At 37.6% G+C, this 13,600-nt stretch overlaps 1 protein-coding gene across 1 annotated transcript in view; it reads right to left on the minus strand.

Moving 5' to 3' along the window:
• The window catches only part of TRHDE (thyrotropin-releasing hormone degrading enzyme), a gene marked incomplete at its 5' end in the record, with an annotated part of 105,795 nt that overhangs the window by 17,493 nt on the left and 74,702 nt on the right, over positions 1 to 13,600 (minus strand). Inside the window, 3 exons of the mRNA XM_010133667.1 lie at positions 5,457 to 5,564; positions 6,060 to 6,157; positions 8,290 to 8,437. Coding sequence (XP_010131969.1) covers positions 5,457 to 5,564; positions 6,060 to 6,157; positions 8,290 to 8,437 — 354 coding nt within the window. The remainder of the gene's footprint in view (positions 1 to 5,456; positions 5,565 to 6,059; positions 6,158 to 8,289; positions 8,438 to 13,600) is intronic.

Here is a 13,600-nt window from a genome sequence, read left to right on the forward strand (position 1 = left end):
CCTGCTGAAGGCACAATCAGCTGTCTCAGTTCAAAGCAGCTCTCTCACATATTCACATGCTCACGCTATCCTGTCTAACTTCACCTCACAGCATACTTTCACAGTCCACTCTGCCAGCAGAAATATGTACGTGGCAACCTGCAGCTAATGGATGGTAACAGCTGGAAGAAAATCACACCTGCACTCACAGAGAGGTTTGCAAAACATGCTTGTGTCTGTGGGTGAGTTACGGTTTAAGCCATCATAGTGTGTATTCACATGATACTTGTTGTTATGGTATCTCCTGTCACGAGTTTACAGATTGCAGCTCTCCACACATTCTCTCCTGAACCTCAGAAATACATGTTTACTCAGTCTATCCAAGGCAGAAAATCTGAAAATGCTAATCCTCTTAGAAACATGATTTTCTTTCAGAGCAGATATGCAGTGAAGGTTAAAGGGGTTAACAAGGCTGCTTCTCAAGCTCAGGCAGGAATTGTATGGTAATTTTGTTAATTTTTGAGGCTGAGCCACAATGCTGTTATATCTAAGGAGTGTAAATAATGTATTTCTTCACACATGAAAGAGCTTCACTGGGATGAGCTCAGTTAAATGAAGGTAGAAACAAACATCTTAATTTTCAGCCAACAGCAGCTTCACTTCTACGGCATTCTGCTGTTGACTGAATCCCAGTAACCTTATATTCTCAAACTATAAGAGAAATTTTAACATGCTTGTATGTTTTCTTCGAGGTTTGTATTCTTCTGAACATCAGCGTGGAAGTTTCAAAGGTTTCCATTGCTCCAGCATATATTCCAACTTAACAGAGTGAAAATGTTTGCCTTCATATCAACTATAAAGTCAGAAGTCAATGAAGACTTTCAAGCAAAATGTGCTGGAGCCATCAACCATTTAAAAAGAGCAAAATTACTTAATTGATTAAAAAGACTGTGAGACATACCTTGAAGTCTAATCTCAGATTTTCAGCTGAAAGAAATAATCACTTGTTTTATAACAATTGTGGGGATTAAAACATTACATTGATTCCTAGAGCAATACAACCAGTTGTCTTATTATAGCCTCTTCTATATGTGATGCTGCATGTTTGGTTTGCTCCTTGCAGTGCCAAATTTCTTTTTTAGAGTTATGTTCCCTGTTTTAGCATCATGTTTTGCCCTGCAAAAGTCATAGTGAGCAATATCACCTAAAGCCTTTTGCACACTAAGTAACCCTGGTGTTACAGGCACTCAAGCCTCCCTCCCTCAAATCAATGCTCTCGCCTTTAGGCTGGACAGTGGCTGAGCTTCAACTAGAGGAGGAAAGTGTGTTGCAGAGTCTTATTCCTGTCCCAAACACCTCAGAGATAGGTCATCAGGGCTGAGGTACTAAACCAAAGCTCTACCACAGTCTCAGAACTACTGTTTAAAATGGGGTTGAGAAGCAGGTTCTCTGCCAGCTGTGTTTGAAAAGAAAAGGAGCAGACCTCTTCCTGCTGTAGTAACACTTTTGACAGGCATCTTTTGCAAGGACCCCTAACTATGATTGCCGTTTACATACTCATTGACACAGGTACCTTTCTACCTGTAGTGCTGGACTCTAAGAGGGCCCGCTCTCTCTTCACAGTCTCATATTAAGAGGCTCTTCACTCAGCATAGTGGCTGCCACAAACTTCATTTGAAGGTTCCCAAATCCCCTTGTAGGAAGTATAACCCCAAGCATCTGATTCTGCTCTGTGAGCTAGACATAGAAAAATGCCTTCAAGCCTCTCAGCTGACTTCCACTTTCATGCATGGATGCTAATGCTGCAGATCACATGTATGGTGTTTTTTACTAATCCCATAAGAAAATCGGCAGTGCCGCAGTTGGAAATCTAATGGCTTTTTTCAAATAGTGCTTGAAACACAAAGAGGCCCTCTTGTTTTGTGCTATGAATGACCATTATTCTACTTGGTGAACAGGGGCAAATTACTTGCACCATAAAGATGTAATTACAAACAGTAACTGATTGTTATGGTTATTTCAATCCCCTACAGTGAAGAGTAGGTGGTAATTAATTTCTGGACCTACCAGACTAAATATAATTACTGAAAACCACAGCAACCATAGGCATATGCTGGTAAAACAAAGTTAGATGTTTCCATATTTGTTTATTACCCAACATGTTACCTATTATTAAATGCTACAAGTAAAACAGAAAAAAGAACTTCTAAAAAGCCATAAACTAAAAATGTGGGTTAAAAAGTTACGAATTTTAGTATTTCTACAGTATTACTAATTCTACAGTCTCTTATGCTTATTCGAAGTTTAACTACAGTAACTGCCAGGGAATCAAAAACCTCCTTCACATGATTTATTGCCTGTGCATTTATGTGGTATTTAATACCACATATAAATTTAATACCACCCTGATTTTGCATTGATTAGACTCTTGGGACACAAGCCTAATTAAATAGTCTCATTTTGGGGTCTTTGCTTTAAAGAATTTGTGTTCCTTCCAACATGCACTGTTTGTGAATTAGTTCATTGTATGAAACGTCTCATCTTCCAGGATAAGGTTTTTGGGAGGGGATGGGTGGAAAGGTTGTGAATTAGCCTTTATTTTTACTCTCATAGTCAAACTCAAATTACACCTGTGCAAAAAAAATATCTCTGAGCTCTCTGGAACTCTATCTTCATGCTCTGGCTATGCAAACCCACCAAGACCAGGCTTTCTGCAACGCATCAGCTAATGTCATTGTTCTGTTTGAGAAGAGGGAAGGGCATCTACAATAACTTTTAGACCAGTTTTCAGCAGATACAATTTTACTCATTGCTAATAGGCAAGGATACATGTAGTTTCTGTGCCTCTCACCAGCTTTCTTCACCAGTTGTGAAAGGAGTCTGGAGAAAGATGAGCGGCATGAGTTTCCCCTGCTTTGTCAGAAAACAAGTTCTGAGGGATTTCTACAGATTCTGAGGTGGCTGTTTGCAGCAAATTCACAAACTGCTGTTAAGGAGTCAGACTGAGCCAAACACTTGATTGATGAGAGAATACAAAATGGTACCTGTTGGATGTGCTCTCTGTTTGTATCTTGCACTTATCTGCTTGTCCTTTGCACTTGAGCTAGCTATTGGCTCTGAAATACTGCAAGAGGCAGAAACATGACTCAAACATCATGTTAATTAAATTCTGATTGTAGTTTCATCATCATCACTTTTTTGGTGGAAAAGCGGGGAAAACAGCTCCTGTTTTATTTTCAGGTTTCAGTCTGAGTTGGTTTAAGCTGAGCAAAGGTGATATGGGGTACCTCTGAAGCAGCAGGGATCTAAACATTCCTGAGAGAACATTGACAGCCCCCTACAAATGTGGGTACTGTGAAACACAAGCTGATTTTATGTCTACTGAGCTGCTATTACTAGCAGCCTTTGCAATGCCATTTCAATGCACTCGTAAATAGTAAATTTAGTAGATAGTAAAGGAGCCTGCTCATATGTTAGCTACATTCAGTATGTGAGACTGCTCTGCGAATAGCAGCTGGTAAATTCTGGGGTGGGGAATTGAACAAATCCTTCTTTAGAAATCTTAAGAAATAAATAAAAACACATCTCTCTCTTCTTTGCAAGTTGTACCCTTATTTATCAGCTGACTGTCAATCTGTATTCTGTAATTACATTATTTGTTGCAGCTACTTTTCAAAACTGTGCAGTTCCTTTGGAGAAATGCACTGCTTTAACTTAGTAGCTATTCTTTTCCTCTGCCCTGCTGTGATGCTTTTATCATAATTTTCATCATATGCTGGCAACCACAATCTTGTGCTCCCAAGAATGGCCCCATAGAAAGCCTAAGATGAATCTTTGGATGGCTCCTTAAATTTATTCCTTTCCTCTCTTGCTATTGTTAGTAAAGCCTTAAGCTTTTTTTTTTTTTTCTTTCCTCCTTTCTGATGCCTCTTCCTTCAATCCTGTTGGAAAGGATGAAGACCCAGAGCAGGAGAAAGTTTTGCAGGGTGACAGCTTCTTAACACTGAATCGTCTAATGCTGTGCATGCTAATAGGTGGTGCTAGGTCTGATTAAGTAATTTTGCAAATGAGTATCTAAGTAAATTACTTGTGCAGATTATTTCCAATGATTCTTTCTCTTTAATCTCCTCTTTGAATAGTTTCATACTGATTGTTGCTGCTGATGATAAGAATTCATGTGGAAGCCTGATGTATACATTTCATAGTAAATATATCTGGTATCATCCAACACAAGAAAACCCTTTCCCTCCCCCACATCTTATTTACAGGTATATAGTCACGGTTTCAAGATTTATTCCTTTTTCTTCAGAAGTTTCAAAGTCATATAGAAATGCAATTTCCATTCATGCTCAGTTCATGGCTAGTTTTAAAAGGTACTCAGGTACTTTTGTAACTGGGTATGGCTGTAAAGGATTTTGAAACATTACAAAGGCAAACATATTTTAATTGCAATCAACCACCTGACTGACCCAAGATGACTTTGAAAAATCCTACATGCTTACATGTCTATAGAGATCTGATCCTTTTGCAGAAATAATATAAGATTGGGACTAAAAATGTACAAGTTTTTCCTCTTTTTTTTTTTTGTTACTTGAAAGTAAAATATTTTCCTTTAATCTAAAATATGTCATGTATTTATGCAACTACTTCTACACCTGCATTCCTCATAATTAGAAAATACATCATTCTTTCTCAAGAAGTCATGGTCTTAACCTATACTCTGTATTTATCTCATAGTCCAAAGATTGCTACATACTTAAATATTTATATTTTCAGTAATTCAACATTTCTTAGAAGTTTGCTCTTAAAAGACAAACGTCATACACCATCCACAGCCTGTGCTTCCTTGCCTCAGCTGAATAAACTTGTGTCTGCATGGTTTAACTTACATATTTGTTCTCAAACCACTAGTGCTGCTAATGCTCAACACATCAGCTATCATATTCTCCTCTCTGAAACCTTATATGAGCTTTTCCATGTATTCCTGAGTCACACTGATTTCCAAGTCTTCATCCTTCAGTACCTCATAACATTTCCCTCAAAAATACTGTTCTCACTTCTCAGTCCTTCTGCCTCTAAACTCTCTCACTTCTTTAATCACTTACCACCTTCTGCTCCCTTGACCTGACACAAGCGCTGTGTATTTTTGCCAACGGAGTGTTCACTCATCTTTCATCCTTTAAGCCCCTCCTTAAAACCCACCATCTCACCTTCTAGCATGTAATTATCTGACAGCAATATATCAGGAATGGGCAGAGGCAACATGGGTGTTCCCTCCACTCATACATTCAAAGTCAAATAATTCATTCTGAAGCCCTGCAGACATTTTTAAGTAACAGCCAGTGACCTCTGTTTCCTCTCATAACACTCTGTAGAACAGGGCACTGTGGATGGAGGCAGGCAGGAGAGGAAGAGCATGCCAGCTGTATTGCCTCTGAGTACGAGAGATGGGAAACACACACCTCAGTTCCACTTACCGGTTCCTATTGCTAGAAATCCAATCTGAGATTAATGTTGCAGCTTGCTGGTGACAGTGTTTGTTACCAAAGCTGCAGGCCAGCATGATGACTTCACGACGCAACTCTCTGTCCAAATAAAAGAAAGCAATAAGGCTGAATTAATGATTGTGTTCGAATGTTTACAAACAGCTTTTTCTTGTAACAGTGGCCCAACGGATAGATGGGAAACATATGAAAGCTAACCTAGCTACACAAATCCCAGTGTCAGTTGAATGCCTACAGCTGCTGCTAAAGAAAGGTTGTGAATCAAAACAAGCCCCATTTACACTCACACACTCTTCCTGACCTCTTTGGTCAAGTGACTCCAAGTTCTTAAATATCCAATGCACTCAAATGTTAAATTAAGGCTTAGGAAATCATGTTCTCCAAACTCAGGAAAGAGGAATTAATGTCACAGCATCTTGCTGCTATCCTTTTAACCCAAAAAGGAAAAACAGAAGGCCAACAGAGCTAGGAAAGTATGACATGCTGAAAATGACACTAAATTTTAGTGTCATTAGGGGAGGGCATTATTACAATATATCCTGCAAACAAACAATAAAAAAAGAAATATAACAGTACTCATGTTGGTATGATGCTTGCACAAGTGATTTGTTTAAATTATTCGTTGGCCATCCAAGCTTGAGATACATTGATGCAACTTGTCTTAAAATGTACTCCTAAGGGGGAAAAGAAAAATATATTTAATGTTAATATTTATTTTTTATTTTCAATTTAAATACTTGCAACTGTTGAGATTTTGTCTCTCTTTTTACCCTTGAATAATGTCGAACTTTCCAAAGATTTTGATTTGCATTTAGCAAAGCCCCATGTCCAACTATAATCCCTATTCACTGCTATAGAGAGCTGTTCTAATTTGTAGAACAGCTATTTGATTAGAAGCCCAGTATAAGACAATTAATTTTTATAAACCCATCAATTTAAAAAGTTTCTCACATGCTATTTTGAACTCACAGTACATGGCTGAGAAGTTGCAAGAGTGTCAAAAGCTAATTTCTACTCTATGGCCAATCTTCACTACAATGTGAATGTTCACTTTTAAAAGAATATTGTTTTAATATCCATAACCATGGCAAAAATGTTACGTAAATGCAGTCAATTGACTTCAGAATACAGAACAAAGGGGCTGCAAATAAGCTTTGTACATTTAAGTTTAGGTTCTTGGTGTGCTTAAAGAACAAAACAAGCCCAAGGTTTATTATAGTTACTTTTATTTTTTTACACAGGAGACTTATTTACATATTCTGACCAGTTGTGAAGAAAACCATTGTCATTGTATTCAGCATAATCTTTCGCCACTGGAATTCATCATTTGGAAAAAAAGAACTGAGATACAAAGAACTGCACAGGAGAAATCTATTTAATTATTGTGGATGCATGGGCATGTATATATGATGCGAACATAAAAGGAGATTCACACTGCAGTTTTCTCTAGCAGGTATGTTACTCTATGACTAAAAAGACTTTTTATTTTCTCTGCTATCACCTCTGCTTTCAAAGCTCTCATCAGTAGTGATAAAACACAACCCAGCCATGAATTTCACTGGTTTTGTTTATTAATATTGTGTTTTCTTTACACAGCCGTGTTTAAAAGTGAAACAGAAATGGCAGACTAGTAAGAATCTTTCTGTGCAGTTAACAACAGATTAAACATGCAAATTATTTCAACATCATTTTATAGTATGGCTCTGGTTTGCATGTGGACCTGCATTGTAGGTTCATAAAGAATTTTAGCGTGTCCATTAATCTGTAGTATAAGTTCTACAAAAATAATTTCCCATGTCAGCAGGTAGCTCTGTGTATATGTGTGTGTGTGTCTGTATATATATGCGTGTGTGTCTATATATATGTGTGTGTGCGTGTGTGCATACGTGCTTCTGCTTCTGTCTGTGAACACAGATACACAAGCAAACATATGTTTAAGAAGAAAAAAGCACTTTTAAGCTCTTCAGGCTTTAGAGAGCTCCTTCATTTAAAGGCTTTACAAAATTACATAAAATTACAGTATGTTGGCCTGAAAATATTTAGACTGCATAAAATTCATAGTGATAAAAAAGAGTTCATAATTGTCACTGGCTGCAATCAAATCCTGTGTACATCATAAAACATGCTTCACTGTAGTTACAATATTTTTTAATTCAGGTAAAATGTTTGTCATGTCTATCGTAATTACCTACTGCTAGCTGATACCGCTGTCCATTCAGACCCTATTATGAATGGGCTTTTGATTCAATGATGATCTAATTCTTGTTGATTAAGGTAACTGCATTGAATTCACCGTGGCTTTTTGGATCAAATAATGACTACAAATCCTTAATTCAGCTGCATGCATCCTGTTCAGTTGTGCCTGCATTTGGTGTCTTTGCTGAACTTGGGCATCAATCTAAATACTGCCATGGGGCTCCTCAAAAGAAAATCTAGAAATAGATTTCTTAGGTTCTTTTAAATGAAATATTTTATTTGTCATAATATTTTGTAGGAGGGATAACTACCTTTCTTTCTACTAATCATATATGCCTCAAACAACAGTTATCACTGTTCAAACCCAAATGAACCAAACCTTGACAACTGCTGTGTTTAAATAAAGAATAATTGGGAAGAGAGTTAATATCCCTAGGTCATTTACAGTAGCTGACTGGAGAATAGTTCAACTCTTGGCAATGAAAGGAGAGAGAGTGAGAAAGGGAGGGAGGGAGGGAGGAAGAAGGAGGAAGGAAGAGAGGGAAGAAAGGAAGAAAGAGAGGAAGGAAGGGGGGAAGAAAGGAGGAAAGAGAGGAAGACTATCTCTTACATTGAAGATGTTGTATCTTTCTGTGCGGTCTAGCAATTTATCTAGAGGATAAAGAGCTCGGCTGGCAGCATGCCAAGGCAGAAAGTCCTTCTCCTCTGAAAGGTATCTGATAATCTCCAAAGGAATATTCTGAGGCAAATAGCCAGCTCTGCAAAACAAAATAAGTTAGTATTAAATTGGTTTTGCAGAAGATACAAGATGAGACAAAAATGACTTCGTTTCTTCAAAATGAAATTAAAAGGCAGAAAAACATTATAAATTCATTACCCTACAATGACATAGAAATAAACCTTATAAACTTGCAGACTCTCCCAACACATACTTACTGGATGAAGGAAGGTATGAACACACATGAGAGAAAACTAGACAAACTATCCCTACTTTATATGGAGTCCTGTGCCTATAAAAACACGAACAATGAAGTAACTGATTTTAAGCAAAAAAAACCAAAAAAAACCCAAAAGGAAGGTGTTGCTTTGCTGATTTGCAAGATGGAAAGCTGTCTGCATAAAATTAACAACCCAAGGCATTTTGCTTCAGAGAACATTTCCATTGGCCATGGGTAATTGGGAAGAACTTGTGGTGAAGAACCATTTTTAGTTTCACAGTTATCCTCCCCACTCTTTTCCCTCTCCTTCAGAGCTGCCTTGCCTTCTCTCCTCCTCAAGCCACCTTGGAATGACTGATTTTATTAAACTGAAGTAGCATCCAGTGACATCACTTTGGTTAAGGATGTTGCAGCACTTTCCACATAAACTATATTTTTTTCAGGCATTTATAAATCAACCAGACAAAATTTTGTCCCATTGTTTTACAATCATAAAAGACCTCTCCCTGTAAGGGAAGAAGTTTAGGAAGGATTCAGGAAGGCTTTCTAAATTAATAGCTTTAAATGTGAAGTGCAATACAGACAGAAGCATTTGAAAGCTGCTTTTTAAAACTGAGTAGGGAAACATCAAGCTTTAAGATTTGCTCTCATTTTCTTTTTCAGAACAGCATTTTTTGCTTAACTATCCAGATTGCAGAAACAAAGTATAACCCTGTGGGTGTGAACTTTCCAGAAACACACAGGCCTATTCTTGTCATGATGAATGTGTTTAAATCTCAAAGGATTTAAACCTGTCTAGAGAGGAGATAATGATTCTGTTTTCATTAAACACTTAAAGTCAGAAAGCTGGATTCCACAAGCTTCAATTTAACACAGGCTACAGTACAGTATATCTTCATAGACTATTTTTTTTCCTTGTTGGTTGCAAATGTTCCCCTTAATTTCCATCACTGTCTGGGGAAGAGATGCATACATATTGCAAACAAAGAAAATTACACAGATTATTATGGAAACGAACCAATACCTACATGTTGATATAATTTTTTATCTCAGATGTAACAGCATATAAAAACTACTTTGCTGAAATATTTAAAACAGATAATTCTTTTTGGTACAATCTAAAAGCTATGGTTTTCTTGCAAGGTATACCACATCCATATAAGTCACTGTTTTTTACATTCTCTATTGGAAGATTTACACATTGCTCCCTTCATGTTCTCAGGAAAGAAATGAGTTCAGGTAACAGTTTTCAAAAGTATCTATCCCATGTCTTTTATGATGACTCACTCTCCAGTCTGCTTCACGTCATCTTTGCCCACATTTTGTCAGCAAGGATCCATCCTCTATTCCACTTGAAGCACATACTCAAGAGAGAAAAACAAGATCACTTGGGGAGCTCATTGTGTCACTCAGGAACTGAGCAGATATGAAATGAGCATGGTGGAGCATTTAGAGCGAGTGGTGGACAGAGTTCAATGCATCTGAAGACAGAGCAAGTTACTGCATTTTATAGGTCTTTCTTATTTCTGAAGCAGCAGAATATCATTAAGATGAGTTCTAGGTCTTAATACTCTGTAAGATATGTGGCCATAATTAACGGAGCCAGAAGCACGCCGCATTGACTGCAGTTAAAAATCCTGGAGCTAATGTTAGCAAAGAGGTAAACTAACTTGAAGTTGCATATATGTACTTAGTTCCTTATGGGATTTGTGATTATTGTTACGGATAATTTGATTGACATGAGAAAGTGTGGAGTAAGGAACAAGAGAAATAGCTCTAGGAAACGTGCTGCTTAAGGAAGAAACAGATGAATGTTTATCATAGCTCCACTAATGGACATTTAGGATCATGCTTCTGAAATTAAATCTCTCTATGCTAAGCACAAAAGGGAAATCATCACTGCAAAACAAACAGATTATTTCTTTTTAAGCTTAACTTCTCCATAAAGCCACAGAAGTGAACTCAGAAAGATCTATCTCTTATTCCTGAGCTCTCGGCCTTTCTAATCACTTTCAAAATTGTGGTTCTTAGCTGATGATACTCATGGTGTTCACAACAGAACTGTTACTCTCATCACTCACTGCTTCTAACTTCCAAATTTACTAGCCTATTCAATTCTTCCTGCCTTTCCCCCTGCCCCCCACTTTTCCTATTGTTACCCAAAGGACATACTCCTTCTTACAAAACCAGATTGTGTCCAAGTCTGAGTTTTTTCCATGTACTCATGAACTTTATTATGTTTCTTGGTATGACCCTTGAAGAGCTTATGCACCATATCATCAAAATCAACCCCCCACATCAACAGAATCAGAACTGCAAGCTGGGATGGGGATGAGAGAAGGTCCTTGTGGATGACATTATTATATAAATGACAACAAATTCATCACTTCAGATCATAATTCTGAGGAAAAGTGGTTATAGCTGCTATGATCAATGTTAAAATCCCTGTCAGCACATGCTGGGCAGATGTTCTTCAAGTACAGATGCTAGGCTTGACTTCTAGGGAACTTGAGCAGAGATATCTCTAAAATCTTTTTACAGTAGCCATTATAATAGGAGCACTTCTCTAGCAAAAATAGAAGTGCTTCAGGAACTTTTTCCTGGCAGAATATTCTTCATATTATACACTATTTTATTGTATGGACACCTATAGAACACTGTGAAAGCCCTACTCTTTCACCCTCAGCCACTAAGTCATGTTTATGAACTTCTTATTCCAAATACATTAAAATCCCAGTCTATTTGCCATTAAATAGTTTCTGTCAAGAGGTAGTGATGGGTACATTCATTGTTTTACTTTTTTATGTAAAAAGTGGTATGTAACATACATGTCATAAAATATTAAATGTATACTACAGGTTAAAAAGCTTGAGGAATATTTTCATTCGCAGAAAAAGGATAATTTGGTAAGGGTAAGGCCAAATATTTGCTAATTTTTGGCATTAATTTTAATTATCCATAAAATAGATAAAATGTCCTGACATACAGATAACAGGTCTAGGATCTGTGTAAATTGTCCTGGGAGGCAGCACGACTATCATGACAACCAGGTCAACAGAAGACAGAAACTAGCCAAAGCAGCGTGTCTGTGTGGTGAGCTACACTCTAGTATTCTACATCTTCATAAAGCACAGCAGCTGGTTTCTTAAGCTTCCTATCCTAGTACAATTGTATTCTTCTACTTTACACTAAAAACTTGTTCAGTGCTAAGAGTAATTCCAAGACTCCTCTTTCCCAGGGGGTACTGCATCCAGCAAGATGTAGTGGCTCACCCGCACAGTGGCAAACTCACTCACCAGCCAAGGGGTGCTGGTATGCTTCTAGGACTCTCCTTCACCAGCCTGGAAGAACTAGTTTCAAAGATAGTTACATAGGATCTGGTCAGGAAAAGCAAAAGTTTTGCATCCAGCAAAGGAGGAAGAAGTGGTCAAAGACTCACGAGTGTCACAGGACTTGTGACAAACGTAAACCAGCAGCTGGCTGACAACTGCTAACTGAAATCACTTGTTTCATTTATGGAGCAGGATAATAATCAAGGTGAGGAAAGGAGGCAGAACACAGAATGAGTCTGTTCTGAGTATCTTTGTGAACTCTGATGGAAAAATGCAGACCCATAAAGAGAAAAGTTTAGCAATTACCTTTACAATAGTAAGAAAAACAACAGTAGTGACTTTCCCATCAAAGGGGAAAATGTAAAATAATTTCCCTGACATATAATTGTCTGAAAATGTTTACTCAAAGGCACTACAGAGTATAATAAAAGTTAATTACATACTCTACACATGCAGCTTGATTTATCACTCTCTCTTCCAAAAATGTCACTGGAAGGTCAGTGACAGAAACTCTTATTTTTCTTGTGTCTTTTTAGCCATCAATCATATTGCTATCCTTAAAATCCAGCAAAAGTACTATCAGATATTGCCTGCCAAAGTCCAAATACACTAGAGCCAGGGCTAAGAGACAAGGTTATTTTCTAGCTTAGCCATCTCGGAGGAAAACTGAAATATTGTCTGTCATTCAGTGAATAACTGATTGTGGGCTATATCGAAACCAGGTAACAAACATAAACACCACAGAAATACTGTGATGTCCAATCTCATGTCTCATCTGAAACAGTCACTCTGTTTCTCCAGATACGTCTCCAGTATCCACCTGAGAATCTTAGCGAGCACATTATCTACAGCCAAAAAAATTCTGCAGAGGAATCTGAGATAGTCTTGGCAAGTATCTTAACAGATAAAATAGTCAAATCAAACAGTGTTGATTCATAAACAGTGACTGAATGCATACTGATGTTCAGGCTAAGCATCTCTCAAGTGCAAGTTAAAAAGCTTACTAAAGTTCACCATACCATCTGCAATGAAAGGGCTGGAAGCCACCTTAAGAACTCATCTGGTCTCTCCCCTACCCAAAGAAGGTTCGTACCAATGCCATTCCTGACCGAAATTTGTCTAATTTTTTTATACAGGTCTCTAACGATGGACACCCTAGGAGGACTAGAATTTCAGTACTTCTCTACTGAGAGGCAGGATAATAAGAATATTTATAACACTGGTCTTTTGCCCTGTAAATATTCACAGAAGAGTACCAAGAGATACATTTCATGTCCTAAAATGAACTGTTGTTTATGTAGCTTCAGTATAAACTACAAAAAAAAGGTGTCCCTCTTTACTGTATTCTAGATGAGAGGGTTTTGATTGACATCACTGATCACACCGAAAGAAGCCCAGACTTAAAAACTTCCCCATACTAAGTCATTTAAAAAACATGACTACAGAAGCAAAACTTAACCAAAAAGATCACATTTGACAAGCTTCATTGTTTTATCACTTTTTATATAATTGTCCTTACCCATCAGTTTATCAGCATGTCAATCATTCTGTAGCCACTGTTACACATGGGAACTTTAGCATGGGTTAGAAACACTGCAACACATGAGGTTTGTCTTACCAACCACGTTCCTAATTTCACAGTTGCCTGCTG

This window comes from Buceros rhinoceros, unplaced genomic scaffold (assembly GCF_000710305.1).
Source record: "Buceros rhinoceros silvestris isolate BGI_N320 unplaced genomic scaffold, ASM71030v1 scaffold7113, whole genome shotgun sequence".
NCBI classification, from domain to species: Eukaryota; Metazoa; Chordata; class Aves; order Bucerotiformes; family Bucerotidae; genus Buceros; species Buceros rhinoceros.